The sequence below is a fragment of the Anomalospiza imberbis genome, chromosome 17 (assembly GCF_031753505.1).
Source record: "Anomalospiza imberbis isolate Cuckoo-Finch-1a 21T00152 chromosome 17, ASM3175350v1, whole genome shotgun sequence".
Taxonomy (NCBI): Eukaryota; Metazoa; Chordata; class Aves; order Passeriformes; family Viduidae; genus Anomalospiza; species Anomalospiza imberbis.
Window position 1 is genome coordinate 7,287,807 of NC_089697.1, and position 25,918 is coordinate 7,313,724.

The 25,918-nt window shown below is 54.6% G+C and overlaps 2 protein-coding genes and 1 long non-coding RNA gene across 5 annotated transcripts; 2 read left to right on the forward strand and 1 right to left on the reverse strand.

Moving 5' to 3' along the window:
* Positions 1-370: 370 nt before the first annotated feature.
* Positions 371-2,476, forward strand: PDRG1 (p53 and DNA damage regulated 1). 2 transcript variants are annotated; one of them, XM_068207773.1, is made up of 5 exons: positions 389-556; positions 655-730; positions 848-922; positions 1,222-1,302; positions 1,592-2,476. In XM_068207773.1, exons 1-5 carry the CDS (start codon positions 473-475, stop codon positions 1,672-1,674), a joined length of 399 nt encoding a protein of 132 aa, XP_068063874.1. In that variant the 5' UTR covers positions 389-472; the 3' UTR covers positions 1,675-2,476. The 2 variants fall into 2 exon arrangements, with proteins under 2 accessions (XP_068063875.1, XP_068063874.1); XM_068207774.1 differs by lacking the exon at positions 848-922 and having other exon boundaries at positions 371-556; positions 1,592-1,878.
* LOC137484160 (uncharacterized) lies at positions 1,942-12,531 on the reverse strand. 2 transcript variants are annotated; one of them, XR_011004765.1, is made up of 3 exons: positions 11,489-12,531; positions 5,529-5,767; positions 1,942-2,215 (listed from the first exon to the last, which is right to left on the reverse strand). It is a non-coding gene; the product is annotated as an uncharacterized lncRNA (long non-coding RNA). The 2 variants fall into 2 exon arrangements; XR_011004767.1 differs by lacking the exons at positions 1,942-2,215; positions 5,529-5,767 and adding an exon at positions 8,149-10,453.
* A 562-nt stretch (positions 12,532-13,093) lies between these two features.
* DUSP15 (dual specificity phosphatase 15) lies at positions 13,094-25,909 on the forward strand. The gene is made up of 15 exons (XM_068208291.1): positions 13,094-13,589; positions 15,127-15,160; positions 17,063-17,145; positions 17,589-17,638; positions 18,262-18,336; positions 18,800-18,971; positions 19,143-19,351; positions 22,811-23,141; positions 23,569-23,758; positions 23,961-24,037; positions 24,179-24,284; positions 24,575-24,676; positions 24,758-25,153; positions 25,267-25,385; positions 25,464-25,909. The coding sequence occupies exons 1-15, from the start codon at positions 13,569-13,571 to the stop codon at positions 25,602-25,604; spliced, it is 2,106 nt and encodes a 701-aa protein (XP_068064392.1). The 5' UTR covers positions 13,094-13,568; the 3' UTR covers positions 25,605-25,909.
* The last annotated feature ends 9 nt before the right edge of the window (positions 25,910-25,918 follow it).

Below are 25,918 nucleotides of genomic sequence, written 5' to 3' on the forward strand. Positions count from 1 at the left end.
CTGCCCCTCGAGGCTGTGCCGAGCGGGGTGGGTTGGGGGCCGGCTGCGGGGCCAGGACCGCCACTGTGGGGCTCAGCGCCACCCGGCCGCGCTGAACCCTCCATCCTTTTGCCGGGCGGTGAGTCCCGTGGGCACAGAGGCAGCCCGGAGCCAACCCCGGCACCGTTAGTCCGCACTGCGGACGAGATCGCACGCTGGCATCGGGAACGCCCCTCCCAGCCCACGGCCACTCACGGCCGCTCTCGCGACCCCGGCCACGCGTGTTCGCAGCCCGGTCGGTCCCCGCCGCGCCCCGGAGCCGCCGCGACCCCGGCCGCCCAAACCGGGCGGCGCTCCCGGCGGCGGCCGCGAGAGGGCGCGCTGAGCCCGGCCCGTCCCGAGCGGAACCCGCCCGCGCGGCTGCGGCCGCGGCCCGGAGCCGAACGGCGGCGGACCCGAGCCGGCCCCGGTGGAGGCCCCGCTCGGCCCCGCCATGGCCCGGGACCCGGCCTTCGTGCTGCGCTACCTGGCCGAGGTGGAGGAGCTGGCCGAGGACGTGCTGGCGGCACGGCAGCAGGTACGACGCAGCTCCGGCGGGCCTCCCCCGCCCCGCTCTGTCCCGCCGCCGGTAGCCCCGAGTCCCGGCCGCTCCTGCCTCTCTCGCTCCCGTTGCAGATCGTGGACCTGGACGTGAAGCGGAACCGCAACCGCGAGGCCCTGCGGGCGCTGCATAAGGACCCGGAGCCCGACGGTGAGGCCGGGCTGGCTGCGCCCACCGTGACCTCGTGGCCGCGGGTCGGGGAGCGGCTCCGCTGACCGCCGCTTCCCTTCCGTTCCCTTCCGTTCCCTTCCGTTCCCTCTCCCGCAGAGAAGGCCATGGTCTGCTTCGGGGGCATGTTCATCGAGCTGCCGAAGGCGAAGGCCCGGGAGATGCTGCGGCAGGGTGAGGTCACCCCGAGGGCTCCGTGTAGCTATAAGTGTTTTAATCAGCACCGTAATTAACAAGATGTTGGCTCAATTAACGGACGGCTGTCCAGGGATGGGCTCTGAGGTGCCCAGAACCTCTCGAGAGGCTGATTCTGGCCCGAGCTGTGCCTTGGGAAGCACTTGTGGAAGCTGCTCGGCCCCGGGGGTGGTGGAGGCAGGGTGGGACTCCCCTGTGCCTGTGTTGTGTCCCATGGGAAATTGAGCCTTCATCCCAGAGCCCACCGCAGTCCTCCTCAGCCCCGCCTCTTATCCCAGACCAGGAAGAGCTGGATGAGGAGATAAACAGCCTCCGGAAAGAGCTGCGGGTGAAGGTCAACCGGCTCTATGAAGCTCAAGGTAAACTCTCCCACGGGAACCTGCTCAGTGCCTGGGAGCTGACTCTTGTATCAGGAGATTCCTTAGTTCCATGTGTTCCTGCAGCCTCTTTTCCACTGGTTTTGCAGTCTGTCTCTCTGTGGAGCTGTCACCCAGCAGCACCCTAAACCCTCTCTGACCCTGTGCTGGGGTGGCCCCACTTCAGCTTCCAGGGCTGTCCCTGCCCTCCCCACAGCCCCTCTCGAGTTTACCATGAACTGCTGCACTTCTTTGGTGACAAAATCCTGATGTTTTCCATGTGTTTTCTCAGGTAAACCTGAGCTGAAAGGGTTTAACCTGAATCCCATGTCTGCTGAGGAAATGAAGCTCATCAACCGCATCCTGGAGGGCTGAGGTGGCCGTGCCATTGGCACAGCGTGTTTGGCTGTCACTGCGGGCTCATGTCGCAGCAGCCACAGTCCTTGGGATTTGCAGGACGTTGGTGTGTCCGGAGCCCACCCAGGTGAGGCCCCTGGGAGTCGTTTGGCTCCTCAGCTGCAGCTCTGCAGTTTCTTGGGACCACAAACCCTTTCCTGCTCTGTGCTGGATCGTGACACAGTGCTGGGCGAAGGCGCACGGCTGGGGTGGAAGTGGGATCATTAAAATCAGAGCAGTGGGACATTCCTGACTCCGTGTGTTTGTTCCTTGTTGGGGGTTTATGTGAACGCCTCTGGGGTTTGGCTTCAGAGCTGCTCCTTTGTCACGTTGGGAGCGGGAGTAGGAGGCATTGGGAATCCTCCACATGCCTGAAGCACAGAAGAGGAGTTGTGCACGCCCGTGGCGTTCAAACAAAGCAAAGCTGTACATCTGAGGCACGTCAGGAATCTCCAAGCATTTGTAGGGAGGAGCAGGAGGAGGCAGCATCCTTTTAGTCTTGCTGGGAAAACATGTTCCACTGTTGGAAGGCAGGAGACGACAGAAATGAGGCTTTCAGGACTGGATGAATGGATAAAACTTGGGTATGTTTTAAAAAGCAGCCTGAGGAGGGCTGAGCAGGAATAGTCACTGAGTTTGTCTTGTAGTAGAAGGACATTTGATGTAACTAGTAGTAGTTTCTGCAAAGGTTTTAAAATTTGCTGTTTTCTGTGCTCCCCCAAGTGCTTCACTTGGTCAAGAGCATAAGTTTTTTAAAAAATTAGTGATAATTAGTACATGACTACACAGTGAGTTTGGTTGTTTTCCTCCATACAGGGAAGTGTCTGGGTCTAGCCAAGCCCTTAATTTTTTGAACTTCTGTAGAGATATTTCTGGGCAGAGTTTCAGAATTGTAAACATGGCTGTTGTCCTTTCTCCAGCCCTGAGGTTGCTCACCTGTTCTGCCAAATCTTGCATGAGCAAGAGAGCTGGGCCTGGCTCCTGGGTGTGGTCCCTTGCTCTTTCCTTTTTCCCAGCCATGACAACATCAAACACAGCACCACCATTTCCCTGGCTCCCTGACCACCTGCCAGCTTAGCAAGGTCTTCTCCTGCCCTGGCCAGTTCTAAACATGCTTCAAATTACAGGGAGTTCCAAAAAATACCCTGTATCTGACCCCTTAAAACCAAGGTGTGATTTCTTTAAACCAAAAAACCCAACTGCCATTGCTTGGTGTAACTTTTAAAATTCTGCTGCTGACACTACTTAATGTGTCTCTGTCCACTTTAGGCTTATATTTCAGATACACAGACTAAAAATAACGGACTTACTACCCAAACTGTCTTGCTTGAAGCTTTTTCAGAAGCTTGCCTGTCTCCTGGGAGCAGGAGGCAGCTCACAGTGCCACATCCCAGTGCTGGAGCTGCTCTTACATAAGCCATGTGGTGCAGCCAGTCCATGTCTCCATAATGTGATGGCAGGGTTATTTTTACAGTCTCATGGCAACAGGTTTTCTGCTCTGACATGTTTCCATAGTAGTAGCAGGAGGAGGATCAGGTGCCTGCCTGCCCTAAAAGCTTTGTTTTGCTGTGCAGAATATGTTTAGCCCCTTTGTTTTCTTACATGGAACAGAACTAAGCTCTGCAGTGCAGAGGGCCAGCTGAGCAGCCAAGCTCCCTGTGTCAGCTAAAATACCTCATTCCAGCCCACTGCAGCTTCCAAACTGGGAAACTCTGAGAAGCAGGGGAGCCAGTGCCTTGTGCTGAGCCAGTGGTGTCCAGAGAGAAGTGGGAGCTGCTGCTGGACATGAGGGGAGAGTGGACTTCATCCATGAGGGTGTCTCCCACCCCAAGCTTGGGATCAGCACCACACTTTCTGCTGTGCAGCCAGATTCCTGTTTCTTCATTTGTTTCTTCCTAGGACACAGCAGCCACAATGAAAGCATTAACAGGCAAGTTACACAGCACCTTCCCCTTCCTGCCTGTAGAGGCAAGGTGATGTTTCACTTTCAGGTGAAGCTCTACTCGTGGGCTGTTAGTTAGAATCCACAGCCAGAGATGATGCTGGACACGCTGAGGTGTGCATGGCAAAAGGAGCAATGTGTGTCAGCTTCTCCAAGTATAAAGAATCCAAGTATTGCTTCCCATCAGTAAAATACACAACTAGCTTCAGGAAAGTGCCCAATAAACAGTCACCACAGAGCCTGCAGAGTCGTTTTCTGAAAACATGTGGCCCTTCTGGTCTCCTAATTCCATAAGAGCTCACACACCCATTCTTGCTCCCCAGTGAAGATGTGCATTCCCCTCCTGTGCCAACAGCTTCAGGACCCAGCAGGACACCTGGCAGCACTGCATGAATTCTGCACCTAAATGTGTGTTTGCCATGGCGTTCTCATTCACAGAACACCCAGATCTCCCCCTCTGCTGACAGGCCTGTCATTCCAGACCAGGTCAAAGCCTCCACCATGCTGTTCCTTCCCTGTCAGCCTACGGCATCAAACTCATGGACTGAAGTACCTGAGCAATGACAGTACCCCAGCTGCATGCAGGAATCAACTCCCAGACAACCAGGGACACAGCTGAACAGCTGAAAGCAGGGGACATCTCTCTGCTATTAATATCTGGGGTTAGCACCGTTGTATAGTCAATGACAAAATGCTGCAAGACCAGCTGCTGGGAACAGAGTGCTCCAGCAGCAGCATGAGTGGGAGGCACAGTGCACAAGGACCTCTGACAGAGAGCTCTTGTGCAAGTCCTGGCACCAACACGGGCTCCAGTCCCTTGGCAGCCCCCTGCTGCCTTGTTTTCCCACTCTGAAGGGGCAACTTGCTTCCTTACTTTGCTCTGCTTCTGGATATTCATCATTTAATCACTATGAAGGTTAGAGGATTATGATCAGTTGCCAAGAAAATCATGAAACCAGACCAACCATCCCAAACAGCATAATAAAACCCCTCAGAAAGTGATAAACACCTTCACCCCCCTGCTCTCTCTGTTCACAATGCAAAGTGAGTCTTTCAGAAGATGAACTTGAGTTCAGAGTCTCCCTGGCAGCTGGCAGTGCGCGAAGGTGAAGTGTTTACCTCCAGAACCCAGCTGAAGAGATAGAACAGTAAATTAGGGAGAAACAGGCAGTTTTACCAATGGCTCATTAAGAAAAATGCCTGCCCACAAAATCATTACCCTGCTAGCAGGCAGGAGTGAGTGTGAAGCAATAGGAAATCCAACCCTAAATCTCTTTCCCATATGCTGAGCCAAAGAACATTCTGAGCTTGTTGCAAAGTTTCTATTCCTGTTCTTGATGATACTAAAAGAAAAAAAAAATCCCTTTGGCTTCCAGAAAGAAAAGTTAAAAAAAAAAAAAAAAAAAAAGTCATGCTGAAGCAATAAGTGCTGAGGAAGATTCACAGAATGAGCATTAACCCTTTTTAATTGCAGAAGTGGGTGTCTGCAGGGAACAGGTTCCCAGCAGAGTGTTCAGATATCTCTCTGAGAGCCCAGCAGCACTGTGATGACATCAAGGACTTTCATTCCAATTAATTTCTTTCCTGACTAACTGAAGTTACTTTGGCCTTTACCTGCAGGCTGCCTTAGCAGTAATTTTGTTTGAGGCTGTGAACATAGTAGATTGTGCACATTAGAGCTGTTCCAGACAAGAAATGAGCCTAATTTATTTGTTCATTTGAAATAAAACTGTCCCCAGTGGCACCATGTGAAATATTGGGCTGAAGCTGACAGGACACAGTGTTGTAACAAGTAATACCAGTGACCACATCTTGTTAGAAGAGTTAATTTAGGGGCATTTCATAGGAGAGCACCATCAATATAAGTTACATCTAAGGCAAATTGCATTACCTATGCTTCTGCTTGCTCTTTACATGACTAAGACTGAAAGAATAATAATCATATTTTTGCTTGTCATTTTTGTAGTGCTATTTGCTGTTTCTGTTTCTCTCAACTCTTGTAATGACAAATCAGTTGCGTTCTCAGGTTTCTGCTGCTGCAATACTTGGGTTGTGAATGTAGCAGATAAATTTCTGAGAATTTCAGCTGAATTTCATGATAAATATTTTTCACTTAACTAGGGAGAAAACCTGTGTTAAAAAAACAAACAAACAAACCGACCAAGTCAAATTCTGTTTTAAAGGGGCTTTTTGTTGTTAAGTACCCTCAGTTCCTGGCCTGCATCTCAGTCAGTGCACCATGGACTTGGTGATGTTCATTGCTGGCAGCCAAACCACTCTGGGGGGAAATTTATTGGTGCTGATGGGGCACTGCTGTGGGACACATAAGCAGGAGAGATGATCATAACCCTCCATCTCTGGCGAGTGCTCTGGTACTTATGATTTGCTGGTACTTGGAGGGGAACATCTTCCAGAAATAGCCAAGTTGGCAGGGTTTCACAACAGGGCTAGAGATCTGACAGAGTTATATGGTGCTGCACCCAGGTGAAGTCTGATACTCTGATTAAGAGCAGCTATATCCTTCCAGGTGGCAGCTTCCTTCATGTAACCAGTTCACACAGCTGTACATCTCACTTGCTGCACCACACCAGCTCACTCAGCCTGCAAACCCCTACCTGCAAGGTGTGAAAGCACCATGAGACACCCCTGTACCAGGGCCAGCAGCTGACCTGACACTGTAATCCCTTGTCTGCCTAAGAACACTGAGGGTTTCAGACCCTGATGTCACAGCCCGGGAGCTCAAAGTAGCATTTGTCACTGCTAATCCCCTTCTGGATGAACAGTGGATGGAAGTGCTTGTCCATATCCACAATGAGAACCTCCAATGGCCGTGCCCCACACTTGGGAGTCGCGCACTGTCCAAGTTGCTTGATCATCCACCTGCAGTCCTGAGACATCCAAACAATTACACAAAGTCATTCCCAACAGATGAGCACACATTTAGTCCATGTGATTCGTTTTCAATCATAATCTCCATTGCCCTGCAAGAATTCTGAGTGAAAGGCCAGAGACCAGAAGGTTCGGGCCACCAGCCACACTCAGCAGGTAATTTCTCCAGGGTTAACTGCTATGCACCTACAGGAGAAAACAGTCCCCAGGTCTCCATCAGAAGTTCCCCAGCAGCAATTGACATCCTCTCTGCTATCAGGGTACTGCAAAAATTCTCCTTTCCCTACTGACAAGAGGGATTTATAGTAGGGAAAATACCATAAAATGGGATGTTCAACACCATCCTCCATTATGCTCAAACACCATTCTCAGATTCATGAGGAATCTGACAACCTATTTTTTTCCTTCCATCCTCCCTCTCTCTCTCCCTCAGCTGCCACCTCTTGAGAGAGGCAGCTTAACAGTGACAGCTGTGTGCAGCAATGCCAGCCTTGCTGTCCTCCGAGGTCTCAGAAGTGAAGGGCTAAGCTACATCGACCTCTCGGGAGTGCACTAACCAGAACATTATTGAGTTTAAAGTAAAAAAGATCTACATTATAGATGCACAAAGTGACATTAGAGCAGAAGGCTGGCCCAGCCTCACACCTAAAGCTGCTACCAAGGAGATCACCTGCTGTGTGTCAGGAGAGGAGGCAGCACAGTTAAGTGGCTGCAGCACACGTGGCAGCTGGCAGGGCAATATCAGCTCACCTGCACCTGCCAGAGATCCCACAGCAAGCAGCCAGGAATAGCCTGCAGGCAGCATGTCCCCCTCCCTGGCCAGGAGCAGTCAGGTGCAGGCTTTTGTGCTGCCGTTTGTGAGGGGAACATCTGGGCTGAAATAAAGATCCAAGACAAACAGACACTGAACAAGCAAATATGCACTTCTCACTCTGACAGTCCTCTGTGCCCCAGCAACAATAATTTTCCCTGTCTGTCCCTAAGTATTTTCCCAATTTTCAGCCACCTGAGTGCAAATCCAACACTGCATGATGCTATCTGACCAAAAATAGTAAAAATCAGAAGTAATCAACAAAGTAATGGAAAAGGAAAGAGCAGCTGCCCTGAGTTAGTGCTGTACCTTAAGGTGAGACACTGGTACAAGTTGCCCAGAGAAGCTGTGAACACCTCGTTGTGATAAACCAAAGTTTGCTCAGATAAATTGGTTGAGCCCTGCAGTCTATTGTTTCCCAGATAACCCACTTCCACAAAGTGTTATTGCATCAGATAAGGGAAAAGGCAGATAAGAAGCAGATCCTGCAGAGGTGGGCTAATGTTTTCTGTCATGCCGATTTCCTCCCTCCCTATAAGGCACAGCTTCATGTGACAGTGTAACCCTCCCCCCCACCAAGGGAGGTATTGAGGCATTCCCCCTAAGACTGAACACTATAACCCATGGAAGTCTTTGTTGTGTGTGGGCTCCTAATGGATGAAGACTGTGACCATCATGCAGACCAGGGACATTGAAACTGCAATGATGAAATCTCATCACTGGATCCATGGGTGGTGATATTTTTCCTCTCCCCTATCTTTTATTGTTCGTTCTTTCTTTCTTTCTTTCTTTCTTTCTCTTATGTTTCCACTTTGTTTTACTTTTATATTTTTCTAGAAAATAATCAAAACAGCTGTGTGCTTCCTTTTCTTTTAATTTGTTTTAAAACAAACCTGCTCCATATATGTACATTGGTCATTCAGAGTCATTTCACTCTAATTCTCCCCAAGGGATCTATTTACAAGAACCTCAGTTACCACTCAAAGGTGAGTGCTAACACCCATCGCTGGAAGTGCCCAAGGCCAGGTTGGACGGGGTTTGGAGCAACCTGGGATAGTGGAAGATGTCCCTGCCCATGGCAGGGGGCTGGGAACAAGATCTTCACTTCACCATGTCTCCAAACCTTGGCACACCCTCCCCCAGGGGTAGGGTACTCTGCACCCAGTACTCTGGAAAGGCTTTTGATCATTCAGAGTGAGCGTGAACTCTGCTGAACTTTCACAGAGAGAACCGATGGATTTTTCTGTCTCCTAAACCATCAAATTGAGGTGGCATAACTTTTGGGAAGATGTGTTAATCAAATGAAAGCTATCAAACTCAATACAGCAGCAAGTGTGACACGTTGAAAATCAAATAGTTCTCTCCTGTGAATCACCCTGTCCTTACATTCTGTGAACCCAACAAAGAAGAAAGGCTGCCAAAATTCAACCACGAACAGTAAAACCAGGAGTGGCATTTCAGCTTTGTTCTGAGCTGATTTGTCAAACTGACATTTCCAGTGATCTGATGACACCAGCTTTCCAATGAAAAAGGACTGGAGAGAGACAGGGTGACAGCAGCAGTGACGGGCCAGCCGAGTCCTGTAGGTGTTTGCAGGAGTTGGAAATGACAAGGTTCATCTGATGCATCATCTAATACCAAGCAGTAGAACTGCACAGTCCTTTTCTTACCCTGCTGGAATCTTAGAAAATCCTGAGTTGAAAGGGACCTACAAGGATCTAAGTCCAGCTCCTGACCCTGTGCAGGATCACCCAAAGAATTTTTACTATAAATATATTATAAAATATGTGTATATTTTATATATATATATGATAATATAGCCCAATTGCTGCCTAGTGTTAGATGTACCTGAGGATGGAAGTTTATATATAAATATGCACACAAAGTGTAAAAAATCAGATCCCAAAGGAAGTATCCATCCATTTGGGAAAATCCATTGTAAAAACCTTTATTGTTACCCTGGAGAATGGTGAAGGAATATGCCAGGAGGGTGGCATGGGAGAACAGACCAAGCACTGGCAGAAGGAGAGGATGAAAAAAGAGCAAAAGAACAAAATGCCTGCTGGATATTCCCAAAGAAAAGACAGTCATTCTCACCTTCTCCAATCAATTATACATTTCAGTTTTCAGGAACATTCCTCCACCTTGTGACTTGCCAACCTACAGATGGGAGAGCAGACTTAGTGGCTTTAATGTTAGCATTTCCTGCAGTTTTCCAGAACTTCACTGCAGAAGAACCTGCATAACCTGATTCATCAGCTGCTCGTGTGCAAGCATGTTTATTTAAGGTTATGGGGGCAGGGAGATTCAACAAAAACCCCCTCATGTTTGTGTTTGGAGGATTCCTGGAGGAAAGGCAGAGCAGGCAGCCTATGGGGAACTCCCACAGCACCAAATAAACAAACTCTGTCACACGTTTCCAGAAATATACGTAACGCAACATATGTTGTTGGGAATTTTAAGTCCCACTTAAAATTTGCGTATGTTACAGAAGAACTTAATTAAACAGGAGAGACAAAAAAGGTGTTGGGGAACTATGGAAAATGAGCAGAAAAATCCTGAAGGCAGCTTAGGCTGCATATTGCATAGAAGAGGGTGAGGAGTGGCCCAGATAAGGCACCCAAGGAGCACAGCTCCCACACTGCTGCCCAGGTCCAGCTTCCTCCAGCCCCAGGATGTGGCACTGGGCACATCCTGACCTACCACTGCTTCTTGAGTGTGGAAGTAAGCAACACAGGACGCCACAACACGGGGCTGCTCCAGAACACAGAGCAACAGAAGGAGTAACATGGAGTTTATTTTTACTTGCCTACAAGTTTTGAGGTCAGCCACAATCTATTTAAGTTGTTGGTATAATTTCAGTAATCACAGGCTTTTCATATATCCTTATTTACTGTGTTCTGGTTATTTACCATGTTAATTGAGGTTGTGGGGCAGAAAATCAGTTTAATATAAGGGTTTTGTTGCCAATTAACACTTCCCATTTGTCGAGTTAGATAATCACTAGCTGCTATCCTCCTGGTTGTAATTCACGAGTTAGTTTGCATAATTACCTCCCAGTTACTTCTCACAAGGGTAAGACAAATCCTCCTGTCCCAGCCTCCTCACCAGACCTGCTGCACAAAACAGAGGGACTGCTCACTCGCAGGGGTGTGTTTTTAATTATGCACCACAGCACAACACTTAGGATGTTAAATGGCTTGAATCCTCTGGCACGGGCAAGGCATTTCTCAGTGTCACATTATATTGTCAGAATTTCTAAAGGAAACACAATTTTTCCTTAATCCCCAGATCACTGGCTGAAGTGGAAGCTGTGGTGTTCAGCACAGCTCCAGGTTTGGGGGACAAACATGACTCAGAGCATAAGGCTGCCCTTCTCTACCTGCAGGGCAGAGAGAAGTTCACACCAACCAAATCCACCCCAGCTTGTGCTCCAGACTGGTAATGGATATCCCTTCCTGGAAAGGTTCAAGGCCAGATTGGACTGGGGTTTGAGCAACCTGGTCTAGTGGATGTTGTCTCTGCCCATGGCATGGGGAGAGAAAGACATGAATTTTAAGATCCCCGGTAACCAAAACCAAACCATTCTGGGCTTCTGTGATAAAGGAGCCTCCTGTAACCTCTTCACAGTCTCAGGATGGAATTCCACCCAGTAAGTTTACACCAGACTTGACATCTAACACAATGGGATTTCCCTAAATCCAAACAGATGTTTTCACAGCTCCATCTTTGGGGGCTGCCCTAATGCTCATTAACCAGGAGCCAAATTAGCCACCTGTCCTGCACACACTGCCACCTTCTTGCACACCTGCAGCTGAGCTGAAAGATGTCAGAGCATGAACTCAGTCAGAACCCCTGGGAGCACAGTCTGTTCCTCCAAACAGAACTCTGCACTTTATACCTTCACCACTGAGTTGACTTTGGTTCTACAAATAAACTGAGCTGCCTTTTGGCTACTGAAATAAACTCTTACACAAGAAGCAGTGTTTTGGTGGTACATGTTGATCAGAAACCTGGCCGGGAGCACTGCTGCTCCATGTTACCTTGCTCTGCCCAATTCTTCCTGTGGGTTTCCTGCATATTTTCCTTTCCCTCTTAAGAACGAAGGCATCCATTCATCTCTCACTTTCCTTGGGAGAGCACACACTTACCAGTATCATAACCCAAATGATGCCAGGGTTTTTGCAAAATTCTTCCACAAACAAATAGTACTCTGAAGGCATTTTGAGGGTCTTCAGAATAAAGGCACGTTTTCTTGCCTCAGGCTTTCCCGCTTCCCTTTCTAACTGCTTCTGAAACCTCTTCAGATCCTTTGCTAAGCAGCTGTTCTGACTCAGCTGGGTAGAAAGAGAAATACAAGATTCAGCACAACAAATGCTCCCACAGTATGGCCTGCTTTAATTGCCCTTGAGAAGCTTCTGGGGATCAACTGCACCACTTATTCTGGGAGGAAAAATAAATAAATATGGATACCACTGATAACTGCTTTTTCTTTGTGGAGGAAGAGGATCATTTTCAATTTTCTGTCTCTCTGCATGAACACTGGGGGCTAGGACAGAACAAGTCTTACAGTCTATGTTCCACCATTCCTGCAGTAGCTTTCCTGTGCAGCCAGCATCCCCCTCTCCAGGGCAGGCAGCTGCCCACAGTGACCCTGCAGCATCTCAGCCACAGCACTCCTGAACCACTGCTGGTCAACCCAGTGTTACAAACCACTCTCAACCTCCCTCCATAGAGTCACAGACTGGTTTGGGTTGGGAGGGACCTTAAAAGCTCATCCTATTCCACCCCGTTTCCACGGGCAGGCACACCTTCCACTAGCCCAGGCTGCTCAAATGCCGTGTCTGGTGAGGGCTAAGGCTCACAGTGGGATCACATCCTGCTCAGCCACTGTGCTGCAGAAGACATTGCCCAGGAGAGGGCCGGGCTGTAGGTGTTTATACATGGGAATGGGCTGCCCCGGGAGATGCTGGAATCACCGTCTCTGGAGGTGTTTAAGGAAAGACTGGAGTAGCACCCAGTGCCCTGCTCTGGTTGACAAGGTGGTGTTCAGTCATAGGTTGGACTCCACGATCTCAGAAGTCTTTTCCAACCTAATTAATTCTATTATGCCTGTAGCATCTAAACCTGCCCATAGATACCAGCCACACTCCCCCTACACGGTGGGAAGCTTGGGGAGCGGGGGCTATCCTTGCCCTCATTGCGCACAGAGCATGTGGGGCATAACATATTGCGCCGGGGATATGCAGGAGTTGGGATACAGACCAGGAACCCACCGGGAACCCTCCGGGCCCCGCTTTGAGCGAGGCCGCGACCCCCGACCCGCGACCCCCGACCCCCGCCCGCCTCTGGGGGCGCCGGAGCCCGCGGCGACCGCGCGGCCGCGCGCCAGGGGGCGCTCTCGGCAGCCGCACCCCCGCACCGCCGCCCCCGCCGCATCGCCCCGGCCCGTCCCGGCCCCCGCGACCCCCGGCCTGACCCTCCCTGCGGGCTGGCGGCGACAGCCGCTGCTGGGGAACGCTCGGCCCTGCTCCTCGCTGCCCATCCTGCGGCCCTGCGAAGTCCCCAGGACACTCCTGCAGCCTCCCGGGCAGGGTAGGGATCCTGCGGCACCTGGCTGCAGGTGGGCACGGGCAGGGCTGGGCTTGGAGCGGGCAGGGCAGGGAGGAGTGTGGTGCAGGCAGGGGTGGGCACAGTGCGGGCAGGGCAGGGATAGGTATGGTGCCTGCAGGGGTGGGCATGGCGTGGGCAGGAGTGGGCATCCTGACGGGCGCTTCACCGCGTGGCCGCACAGACCTTCCTTGATGGAGTAGGACAAAGGTTTTGTTCTTCTCCCAACAGTGCAGCCTTGTGCGGCCGCGGGCAGCGGCGACAGGCAGCAGCCAGCGCGGCCCCGTGCTCCCACGCCACGGCGCAGGGGGGGAGTCTCTCCTCCTTTGTCTGCTCCCGGCCAGGCAGCAGCCGGTGCGCGGCAGCGCCGGAGCAGCCGGGGAAGGGCCTCGGCAGGAGCCGCGGAGGACGGCGGCCGCGGTCCCCTCTGCGCCGGCACAGCCACCGGCCCGGCCTCGCCGCGCCGGGAACGAGCAGCGATCCCGGGGGAGCCAAGCTCTTCATGACGGGAACCCGACCAGGCAGCGGGGACGGCAGCTGCGCCCGGGGACGGGGAGGACGGCAGCACTGGGGACAAGGACACCCGCGCCCCGTCCCCACCCCCGGCGCCCGCCGTCGGCCATGGGGAACGGCATGAGCCAGGTAACGGGGAGCGCAGGGGCGGCTGCTCTGCAGCTCGGCCATGCCCGGGCGGCTCGTCCGGTGCTGGAGGTGGGAGACCCTTACCTGGCGGCTGCCTCTGCCGTGCCAAGCGGCGTTTCACCTGCCGGCACCGGGCTCGGCTCTTTGTTTGTCTGCCGGCAGAGCAACACCGGAGGTGAAACACGCAGGGACACTGCGCTGGGACAGCTGACAGCTGCCCGGGGGGGTGGAGGGAAGGGGTCACAGTGAGTTCCTTCAAGGAAGGGGGGAACTTTTCCCAACACCTTTAATCCCAAGGAACCAGCAACAAGCACACGCTGTGAGCCCTGTATGACCCCGAGCCTGGTGGTCCCACAACCCCTGCTCAGCGGGGCTGGGCTGTGCATGGGGCTCTGCATCACAGGGCAGAGGGGTTGGGCACTATTTTATTTATGTGCTGCCCCGTTTTCTCCTCTGAGGAGCGGGTCAGCAGGGTGCTGGGGACAGGCACATGCTGTTTATTCATGGTTCAGTGTCCTGCCCTTGGGAGCTGCCCTTGCTAACTGGCGCTCTCCCACCCGCTCCTCTCAGTGCCGCAGCTGTGAGTTACAGGCACCCTGTCGATAGGAAATTGATCTAAAATCGCAGGAATCACAGAAAATCCCCCCTTCTTTAAGCTGTCCAATCGAGAAAAAAACGTTTCCAAATGCGAGCAGTGAGACAAGTGTGAGTCCAGCTGTGCTGGTGAAAATCACCTCCACCCGCCCTGGGCACCAAATATTGCTGCAGGGAGAAACTGGCGGAGAACTGGCTCGATACAGGGTTGAACTCACTGCCCAGGCTGGGAGTGAGGGAGAATATAAAATAGCTCTGGCTGACAAGGTTTGCAAGGTGTCCTGCTTCTGCATCTGCAGTGCTGTTAAGAGGCCTTGTCAAGTAATTATCTTTTGATCGTGAGAAGTGGAATTTCCCTGGGGAAATGAGCTGAAAGCATGGTGTCCAGAGCAATCTGTGCCTGAGCTGTGAGAAATGGGCTTCCTGCAGTGCAGAGTGAGGGGAGTGGAGCTCAGGGCTGGGAGGGGGACAGCTACACCCCCTACAAGCTTCTCCATGCCTGTTGCTTTCCTATCCCTTGGACAGCAGGGCTTCCACAGGTTATGGGTATGGTGCAAGGCTGTACAAAGGTATATGCAACTTGCTGGGCTCAGGTAATAAACTCCAGCGGAAGACTAATTGATGATAAACAAGAGGAGCAATAAAAAAGCCATGTCTGGCTCCCAGTGCCCATGAGAGTGCAGTGCCAGGTGGTTGCAGGTGCCAGGGCTACATCCAGCCCCATCCTGGATGCCAGGGCAGTGGCAGCCCTGGGAATGCACAGGTCCAGCTGCCCTGGCACCATTCCTGCCCTGGGGCTGGCAATGGTCATGTCAATGCCAGAACTGTGTTCCCTCCAGCCAAGGTCAGTGCTTCCCAGCGTGGGTCCCGGCACAGTGGGTACCACAGCACAAGGTCACTGCTCACACTGCCATTTCCCCTTGTGTTCCCCTTGTGTCCCCAGATCCTTCCTGGCCTCTACCTTGGGAACTTTGTTGGTAAGTGGAACCCAGCTGCTGCAGAGATGTTCTTCAGCTAGGGAGTGGGGCTTGCCTGAGCCAGTGTCTCCCTGCCTGCAAATGCTGCCTGACATCCTGCCTGCACCCACCACCCTGCCTGCGCCCACTGCTCTGCCTGCACCCACAGCCTGCTCTGCTGTCACCCAGTTTGGGTTGGCAGTAGTGGGAGTGAAGACACTGTGGGAAAGGCAAGGCAGAGACCCCTGCCTTTGCATGGTTTCTTTATTTAACAGCTGCCCTGAGCTCTTGGGATGCATGGGGGAAAGGAGCCAAGGAGGAAATATGGATCCTGTGCCAGGAGCAGAGGAGCTGGTGGTGCCACATGGGTGTAAGGGAGCGGGACTGGGGCACTTCAGTCAGTCACCACTTCCCCAGTTTTGCAGCTGTAGAAGAGGCCAGAGGGGGCTGCCCACCCTCAGGAGGCAATTTCCCAGAGGCAGAGTTAACCCTTCTCACACCAAGTCACTATTTTAAGGAATTTTCATTGTCAGGGGACAGTTAATGACCAAGTGTTGGTGTCTGCCATGACAAATGAGCATTTATGAGTACTCCTACCTCCCTCATTGGCTCCTTTGCCAGCTTGATTCCTGCTGTAAGCACTGCACAAGTTTAAAACCACTCGTGTGAATTGCTAAGGAAATGTCACTGGAGTGGCAGCCCTGTTCTCCCTTTGCCCCATGGAGCACTTCAGGTTGGGCTGGGGGGGCTGTGGCTTGCTGGGAGCTGAGGAACAAGGGCACCCAGCTGCCAGGTTCATCAGGGGGGTTCCTGGGAGCAGCCTCTGCTGTGGGGCCTGGGTCTGATGCCATCCAAGCGCTCCTCATCACTCTGCCAAGCAATCCAGGGTGACAAGATTCTAGGCCTGCAACATTAAGCTCTCAGAGGCATCTCCTCCAACTGGAAGCTTTTCCAGCCTCAGTAAGCCTTGATTCCAGTGTCACCACTTGCTGTCACTGCCTGCTGAGGCGGATGGGTAGATGGCAGGTGTGTGAGTCCTCATCTCCCTCCCCACACAGAGTGCTGCTTCCTGCAGAGCACCTCCCTTGAGATTCACTCCTATTAAAATTCACATCATGCTGTTAGCACTTCCCGGGCTGGATTCCTGAGCCAAGGTTTTACACCACGTGAAAATTTAGAAACCCGAAAGAATGAGATGGGGAAATGTTTCCCCTCCTCTCTGGCCACACTTGCTGCATCTGCTGGTTGTGGCATGAAAGGGAGACACTTGGAAGCTGCTCAGCAAGAGAAGCACGCTCCCCTCCCTGTGCAACAACTGCTGTGCTGGACTAGAGGCCAGGATCACATCCAGAATGTTGAAGCGTTGGTGAGAAGCAGGGCATTGCCCCAAACAGCCAAGGACACCCCATTTCTGTCCACGCAGCTGCAGAGAGAACAGACCAGAGAGCAGCAAGTCACTGCTCAGGTGTTTTCCACAGAAAATCAGAGTTGTTATAAATTGCTGCAGCTCCACTTCCATAGTTCATAAGATAAAGCAGTTCTCTCAGGCTGCAGCAAGTCCCAGTGCTGTGTGTGTGTCTGATCAAGGAGGTGTGGGCAGGGCACATCTCCTCCCAAAGTGGGGACAAGTACAGGCAGGAGGGACACTACCTGCTGACCCAGAGTGTTTCTGTGCAGATGTGAATGTTTCAACCAGCATGACCAGCAAGGAGAAAGGATCAGGGAGAGGCCTCTGGTTTGGTATCATGGGATTGGCATTCCAGGTTTCCCTGTTTGCCCATGTCTGCATTGCTGCATGTGGGGGTGGGATGCAGTCGATCTGCTGGCTCTGTGTTCTGGCTGGCTGTAGAAGCAGGGTGGGAGCACTGTGGGAAGAGAAGGGTAGGAAGTAAATACATGTTGATGTCTAGTTTTATCCTTCAGATGCCAAAGACCTGGAGCAGCTAAGCAGGAACAAGATCACTCACATTGTTTCGATCCATGAATCCCCCCAGCCCTTGCTGAAGGTAGGGTCCTGCACCAGATGTCCCCCTGTAGATTCCTGCAGCTCCTTCCATGCTGCATCTTCCTTCCCCCTCTGAGAATCCCATGGCATGTACACCTCTCCCTGGTCACTGATCCCAGAGGGTCTGGGTGGCCCCCGGCATGGGAAATGGGCTATCATGTGACTATAACCCGACCTTGAACACTGACGGGAAACAATTTCCAGCTCTCCAGACTCCTCTTGTTTCCCATCCTCTCCCATGAGCTGCTGGTGTCCCCTTGCTCTGCTCTTCACCCCAGGGAGAGTGTGGCCCCATCCCCATGCAGGGTGGATGCTGTGTGGGGGAAGCAAAACTTTGTAGGCAGCTGTGGGTGAGGAGCAAAGGCGTTGCCAGCTCCGCTCTGACCATGTATGACACCCTGTCTGCAGTGCCTGAGCTTCTCCTCTTCCTATTCTGTCTTCCAGGACATTACCTACCTCCGCATCCCCCTGCCTGACACCCCTGAAGCCAACATGTGAGTACTCTGGGTGCAGTGGGGATGTGCAGGGAGGTGGGAGGGTGACTAGAGATGAGGGCTCACAGCTTCTCAAGCCCTCCATGTGCTCCAGCTCCCTCCAGCTTCTCAAGCACAACGACCTACAGGCTGGAGATGTGATGCCACAGTGCAGGGGACCACCCCTGGACCCCAACAGCATCCCAGTTCAGTGACTGCTGGGAGGGTATGAGCCCTGGGGTGAGGTGAGGGGCAGCCACTCCACAGCACCCATGGAGAGGGGCAGCAAGCATCCCCCCAGGAAGTGTCTGGAGAGGGGAGAGCACATAAAGGGTATGGAGCCAACCAAGGGCACAGGCGTGGCTGGAGATTCGAGCAGCAAGCGTCCCATTGCCTCAGCATGAGTCACACAAGTCACAGGGCAGTCCTGTGCATCCCCAGCACAGTGTCCCCTTCTGTGTCTCCAGCACAGAATGAGCTGGCATATCCACCTTTCCTTGGGAATAAACAGCACTGAGCTGTTCAGGTCTCAGCAGTGGCTGGCAGATCCCCTAAAACAAACATACAGGGCTGTTCTGCCTGCAGCTAAAAATGCTGTTCCACCCCTGAAGTTCTTATTCTGTCTGGTTTATTTTTCCTGCTAGCAAGAGGCACTTCAAGGAATGCATCAGTTTTATCCATCAGTGTCGCCTGCATGGAGGGAACTGCCTCGTCCACTGGTAATGCTTCTCCCCTGTGCCTGCTGCTGTGTTCCCCCAGCTCAGCAGATACAGCCCCCAGCCCCTCACTTTAGCTGCAACCCCTGATCAAAGCCAGCCTGTGCCAGAGGGCTCTGTGCCAATGGACCCACCCAGGATCCACCCTTGGATGTGGCTTGTGACTCAAACCCAGCGGGATCCAGGCAGTCCCGGAGCCAGGGCAGCTTTTTGCTGCAGCTGAGTGTGCGGGATGAGCAGGGTTTGGGGCAGGCAGCCAGGCAGTGGCTGCTGCTCCCATTCCCTTTAGAGGAGTGGGTATTTATAGGCACTGATGTCCAGGACCTTGGAAGGTCTCAGGCCTCCGGGAGAGCAAGTCCTTGGAGAAGAAGAACTGAAATATCCGAGGCACAGGGGTGGAGGAAGAGGCAAGCATGGGGTCAGGGTGTGCCGCTAACGCCAGCCCTTCTGCACTTTCCCTTGCCAGCCTTGCTGGCATCTCCCGCAGTACCACCGTGGTCGTTGCCTACGTCATGGTTGTCACGGAGCTGAGCTGCCAGGAGGTGCTGGATGCCATCCGAACCATCCGGCCCGTCGCCAACCCCAACCCCGGCTTCAGGCAGCAGCTGTCGGAGTTCAGCGGCAGCGCAGCCCGCAAGGTGGGACAAGCCTCTGCCACCTGTGCCCTGCCCCGTGGCTGAGCCTGCCATGGGTCTCAGAGCAAGGACAAGTCCTGAGGGGATTCAGTTTCTTCCCTGCTCCCCTTGCTGGCAGGCTTGGACCTACCCTTGTAAACCAGCACTATATTTTATTTTTTGCTCCTTCCCCAGGTCCGCAGGCACCTGAAGCAGAAGTATGGGATGTCCCCTTTCAATGACGAGGAAGAAATAAAGGCCTTGCTGCCAGTAGGGAGAGAAGGAACGTCCAGGGCAGAGGGAGCTGTGCAAGGACTGGTCCCAAGAGCCAGAGACATGAGGAGCACAAGTCCCTTTCTGCTGCGGGTGAAGAGGACGTTCTCCTGCATCCCGGCTTGTCTGAAGTGACCCAAGCCAAGGGAGAGCAGTGAGCATCACCCAACAGCCTGGGAGAGATGAAGGAGATGCAATACAGTGGGACAGGGAGCACTGGGCAGGAACCTGCACAAAGCCCAGCTCCTTCTTCTCTTCTAGGGTGGGAATGTGCCACCCGCTCTCTGGGCAGGTTTCATGGACGCTGCTGGGCTTTGCAGCACATGCTGGGCTCATCTTCTTCACATCCACTGTGCTGGGGACGCAGATCTCTGTCCCTGGGTCACTGCAGGCTCCTGCTTGGGGCAGAACACAGAGGGGGTCTCTTCTGCCACAGGCCAGTACCCAGGTGTTGCCAGCAGCAGTTTTAGCACTTGGGTACCCACTGCATGGCCTCAGGGTGCACAGGAGAGCCGGTGCTCCCCTCAGAGCGGTTTTCCCACCAGCAGCACAAGCTTCCAGCATCCAGGTGGCTGAAGAGCAGGGACACACCAGTGTGCCAGCAGGTAATGCCACCACACAGGCTTCCAGGCAAGGGTCCAGCTCCAGACTGGCCAAGCACAAGCCCTGAGCAAGCACTGTAGCTTTAGGAATCCATTGCACCCCATTCCCACCTATCCCAGGGCGCAATCTGTAACAGGTGGGAACCAAGCATTTAACCTGGCCAGACCTCACTAGAGCAGAGCCTTAAGCCATTTTGCTTAAAGACTTTATATGTTCCCCAGTAATAAATACCCTTCTCTGTGGTCTGACTCTCCTGTGATGGCCAGGTTGAAACGGGGATGCCAAGGGGGAAGGTCCCAGCATGGGACCAAGTCTGGAGCTGCTGCTGGCCACTCTCTGGAGTGGGCTGGGGACACTGGCATGCCCGGACAGGGCTCACTCTGCTGCCTTGTGGCATGGTGACAAGGGAGGCCAGAAATGTGGATGCCAGGGCAGGGCTCTCTGGGGACAAGCCCTGCTCCAGGAGAGGTTGGGAGAAGCAGGTGGGAGCTCACCTAGAGCCTGTTTCACTGTAGCCTCTCCACTCACTGGATTCTGGAGCACGAGGTCCAGGAGTCTGCTGGCTCCTCCAGCTGCTGGGAGTCTGGCACCAGCTGAGTATCACAAGCTCCCGACCTGTCCCATTTACACCTTTTCCTGGAGCAGAGTCCCAGGTGGGAAAAATTCAGAGGATGCCCAGCTGGGTCATCAGCATTGTCCCTGTTGGGATGCAGAGCACGTTTCTGGGGTCCCTCTCATCCTTGCCCCCTCTATTCTAGGGGGAAGGGATCCCCCAGGAGACAAAGCTTCAAGACCAGGGTTCCTTCCTGCTGCCAGCATCTGCTGCTGAGCTGGGTGCTGCCTTGGGGTGACCCAGGCAGACTGGGAGTTCCACCCTCTCTGGGTAGATACTGAGCAAACTGAATAACCAGGGGTGCATCATCCTGCACTGCTCCTGCACCATCTGCCATGGGATCCCACTCTCCTTCCAGTTCCTTCCAGGCTCCTCTACCCATGCCCTTGGCCTCAGGCCAGGCTCTCCAGCAGCCTTTGGCCTCCTCAGCACCCAGCAGGGTGGAAGCCCTGCAGCCCGGGGTTACACATCTGGGATGGATGTGTGCCCCATGCACAGATGCACCCTCTCACGCTGGGCCACCTTATACCCAAGGTGTTTACACCCAGAGATTCCCCTGTTCCCACTGTAAACCACACAGGGACCTCCAGCTCAGCTCCACAGCACAGCAGAATGTATTTATTTTGGCAGATCTGGTTTACACGGCTTGGAAAAACCCAGCCAAGGGCAGGGTTAGCTATGAGTTAATGTTTGACTGCCTTTTGAAGCTCATTTTGGCATGAAAAGTTTAAGGGTTAAGCAGCTTCACCTTCCCCAGGAAGGGAGAAGCTCGGTGAGGAATACAGTGGGGAATCTGACTCCGGAGCGTCCTCGCTGATGCCCGGGTAATTAGATCCCCCGGGTCCTGCGTCACCAGGCGGCTGCCACAGCACATGAAATCCCCGGCCGGCCGATAAAACTGATCCCGGCGGGCTGGGGCTGACAAACGAGCCGGCGGCTGCGATTATCTCCCGGCCTTGGATGTAATCAGTGAAGCCACTGGGAGGATGTGCAGGGACTCCTTGCCATAGCACTGCTTCCCAAGGCAGAAAGGGGAGATGTGGATTCTCTGTCGGTCAGTTCCCAGGCCCTTTTCCCAGAACGTGGCCCTACAGCTCACCCAGATGGAGGGCACGGGTGGTGCCTGGGCTTCACTTTGCAACAAAGGGGTCGCGGGCAGGCTCAAAAAGGAGAGAAAACTCCTTCCAGTGGGGCTCGCTCATACACCCCGTGTGGCCCCATGTGCCCTCTGTGCCACGTGGCTGTGCCCTGTCCTCACATCCTCTGGGAAAGCCCAGGACTGGGCTCTCTGCCACTGATTATTCATTTGGAGACTGTGCAGCCCCAGTAGCTTTCAGGAACTTTGCTTCTCCTCTCGGCCAGAGGTGACTTTCTCTGACTCAGAGCAGGAAAGGAGACCTGGGTGACTGCAAAAGAAGACTTGGGGGGCAGCAGCCGGGCAGAGGAGCAGGGTTTCCCTGCACAGCAACATGAAACTCTGCAGCAGTGATAGGGGAACCAACACTGGTGTCACCTCAGGGTGGCCCAGTGACTCAGCCCGTGCCCTGCTGGGGGCCAATGGGGAGCTGGTGCGGGATGTGTCCCACCCCGGTCCCGGCAGCCCTTGGCACAGCTCATCCACCTGTTTCCCGTTCGACTCAGCATCCAGAGCCCCAGGAGGCAGATGTTAGCATTAGAGCAGAGGAGGGATTTGAGAGATGGGGACATGTGACTGTTCACACCACCCTGGAAAGCCCGTGCTCTTCCCGCAGCTCCTTGCAGCTCCCCACACCCATGGACTGAGCAGCTGGTCCCATGGGAGGACGCAGCCCCTGGAGCTGGGACGTGTCCGGCTGGGTCCCCAGTGCAGGAAGTAAAGGGAGTAGGGTCCCTTGTTCCCTTCGGGGAGCATGTGGGAGACCTGACAGTTTTAGAGGAAGCATTTGGGAGGGGTGCAGGAGAGTTCCTTGTGCCTTCTGGTGCCTTTTCCCCTCTCCCGGGGATGCAATGTGCCTGCCCCTCTCCCGCGAGTGCAGGCTGACTGTTGAGAAGCACGCTAGTGCAGGTATCTCGGTATGTAAATTATAAGTGCGAGCTGCACATTGTGTTGTTCTGCACGGCAGGAAAGGGCTGGAGCCCCAGGCAAGAGCCGGGAATGGGCGCTCACCCTTTGCCTAACAAAGGGCACTTCCCGGGCTGGGGGTCAATCACGCAGAGCCTCTGCAGGAGTCAGTGAACAGCGGGAAGAGGCTAAAGTCACCACAGGCGTACATGGATGCACACATTGTGAGGGTCTGAAACCTCGGGGATGCCTTTGTCGGGGGTCCCTCCCGGAGGCACCAGCTCCAACTCTTCCCATTGCTGTAGCCGTCAATTACGACATCACTGTTTCCTGAACACGGATGTCTGACGCTGCTGCGTGGGGAAAAGTGGAGCAGAGAAAAAAACTTAAGAACCGTCCCTCCCGCCTTGGGGCAGCCAGAACCCGCGGCGTGCGCCAGGAAAGGGAAAGTGAAAGCCCGCGCCGCTTTCGGTTTCGCCGCCGGGCCGCGATGGCGGAGCCGGGGGCGCCCATGCGGCTGAAGGAGTGGCTGATCGCGCAGATCGACAGCGGCCGGTACCCGGGGCTGCGCTGGGAGAACCGGCACCGAACGCTCTTCCGCATCCCCTGGAAGCACGCGGCCAAGCAGGACTACCGGCAGCAGGAGGATGCTGCGCTCTTCAAGGTACCTCGGGCTCCCCGCCGTCCCCACCCGGCCCTGGGAATGGCCCCCGGGCTCCGGGTGCACTCCCGGGGCTCCCCATTGCCCGGGGCTCCCCACTGCCCAGCTCCGTGCGCACCCCGGAATCGCTCACCCAGCTCTGTGCGGCCGAGCTCCGTGCGCACCCCCAGGGCTCTCCATTACCTGGCTCTGTGCGCAGCGCTAGGACTTGGCTCCATGCACACCCCTGGCACACACCGCCCAGCTCCGTGCACACTCCCGGAGCTCCCGGTGTGCTCCCCTGCCACCCCGCACCACCCAGCTCCCCGCAGTCCCCCAGGACACACAGCCCCGGCTCCCCACTCCCCACCCTGGTGGACCCCCTTGGACAGCCAAGCCGGGGGTCAGGTTGTGGCAACCCCCACAGAACAGGGCACCCTCTGTCCCTCAGGCTTGGGCCATCTACAAGGGGAAGTACCACGAAGGGACGGACAAGGCCGACCCCTCCACCTGGAAAACGCGGCTGCGCTGCGCCCTCAACAAGAGCACCGACTTCCAGGAGGTGCCCGAGAGGAGCCAGCTGGACATCTCCGAGCCTTACAAGGTGTACCAGATCGTGACTGACAGAGCCTGTGTTGCAGGTACGTTCCTGCCGTCCCTCCTCCTGTGCCAGATGTGGGGTTGATAACCTGAACCATGCCTGTGCAAGCCCCGTGCCCCACAGACATTACCCTTCTGCCCCACTCCTTTTCCTCTCTGGGTGTCCCGGACAGCCGGCTGTCTTCCCTGGGGCTGTTCCTGCCGTTTGCCAGGGGTTCACTCGTTCTTTCTTGCTCTCTGCAGAGGACAGTGACACACAGTCCCCAGGCAGTGAGGACCAGCAGGTGAGCCTGCCCTGTGCCATCCAGGCAGGGGAGAAGGTGGGACCCTCAAATCCCCCCTGTGCCACGCACTGCCAGGCAGGGGATCTGCTGGCTTTTGGGGTCCATAGTAGAGGAACGAGCTGGCTCAGGATCCCCCACTGCCAGCTCAGCCCTCACCAAAGCTGCTCCTACCCCCAGGGCAGCACTGCAGGGAGTCCAAAGAAGGAGGAAAGCCAGAAGGACATGCTGGAGAGTGTCCATGTGTCTCCACAGCCCTGGGTCTCTGGCCACCCAAGCGAGCGAGGTGAGGAGGGTCCCTCTCAGTGGGATGGGGTGGGGGCAGGGAGTGCACACTTCTGCCAGGATCCTGCTCTCCTGTCACTCGTGCAGGCAACACCTGTGGGGATTGAGGTAGGTGCTGAGGATTCCCACCCTACCCCAGCAAAGCCATACACTTAGGGGATATGATGAGGCCCAATAATGAGCAAACACAGTGGGAAGTGTGGGCCCAGGGGCTTAGGCCAGGAGAGTGCCTGGGAGCCCTTGGAGTAACTGTCCATGTCCCTTTACCACCTCATCTCTGCCCTGGTCCAGGATGCCTTGTGAGGGGAGTCTTCTATGGCTGGAGCCCAACCCATGGCCAGCTTCTGCCTGGACCCCGGTCCTACCTCCCTGTGGAGGATGTCAACAATTCAGGTAAGAGCCATGTTGCAGGCAATGCCCTGGGTGGCCCCACCAGCCCAGATTGCCCATGAACTGATCCTCCCTTTGCCCCAGACTGCTGGCTCCACGTCCGCCTGTACTACTGCGATGTGCTGGTGAAGGAGGTGACCACCCGCACGGCCGAGGGCTGCCGCATCACCACCAACACCGTGCCGGCCGACAGCGAGCACCTCTACGGCCCCTCCTGCATGGAGCAGATAAAATTCCCCCCACCGCAGGTGCTCAGCAGCCACGGCCGTGTGGCCTGCATGACCAACGTGCTGGAGCGGCTCTTGCCCCACCTGGAGCGCGGCGTGCTGCTGTGGGTAGCACCTGAGGGGGTCTTCATGAAGCGCCAGTGCCAGGGCAGAGTGTACTGGAACGGGCCACTGGCCCCGCACAAGAACTGGCCCAACAAGCTGGAGAGGGAGAAGACTTACAAGCTGCTGGACACACAGCAGTACATACAGCGTAAGTCCCTGGGAGACCCTGCTCCCCTCGGGACGAGGGCCAGGTCCTGCTCTGGTGTGGCTGATGGGGGCTATGAGGACCCTGTGTCCCCTGACAGGGTTGGTGTCTTGCAGAGGTGCGGGAGTACCTGAGCAACGGGCAGCTCCTGCCTCAGTACCAGATCTACCTGTGCTTCGGGGAGGAATACCCCACCAGAGCTGGGCATCCCTTCCAGAAGCTCATCATGGCTCACGTGAGTAGCCAGGCACGGGGACCATTGCAAGGCAGGGACATGGACCTGTGCCCATTCTCTCGTTCTGTGCCTCCGCAGGTGGAGCCGGTGTTTGCTCGGGAGCTCTTCCATCATGCCCAGCGCTTGAGGCCGACGCTGCTCTGCAATTCCCCTCAGCCCTGTGCCCCTGGCACCTCCAGCCACGTTCTCCATGTCCTCAAACAGCTCTGCCAGCCCTGAACTGGGTGGGAGAGGTGACCCCAGTTGCCATAAAGTTTCAGAGTGGGAGGCTCTGAGCCCCATGGCTCCATTCCAGCTGCACGTCCCAAAGCAGGGTGCTCAGTGTGCGGGACCAGACAAGAACGGATGTTAGCTGGGTGGGCAGGTGCTGCCGCCCCTGTCATTGCTGTATTTATTCCCCAGGAGTCTGCCAGTGGGGTTGGTTGTGTGCCTATTCAGCAATCCAGGGCAGACCTGGCCCTGTCCTTGCACCTTGTGCTGCCAGGACTCGCCGTTGTGAACCTCAGAAATAAAGGTTGTGTTTTTGTATGGGT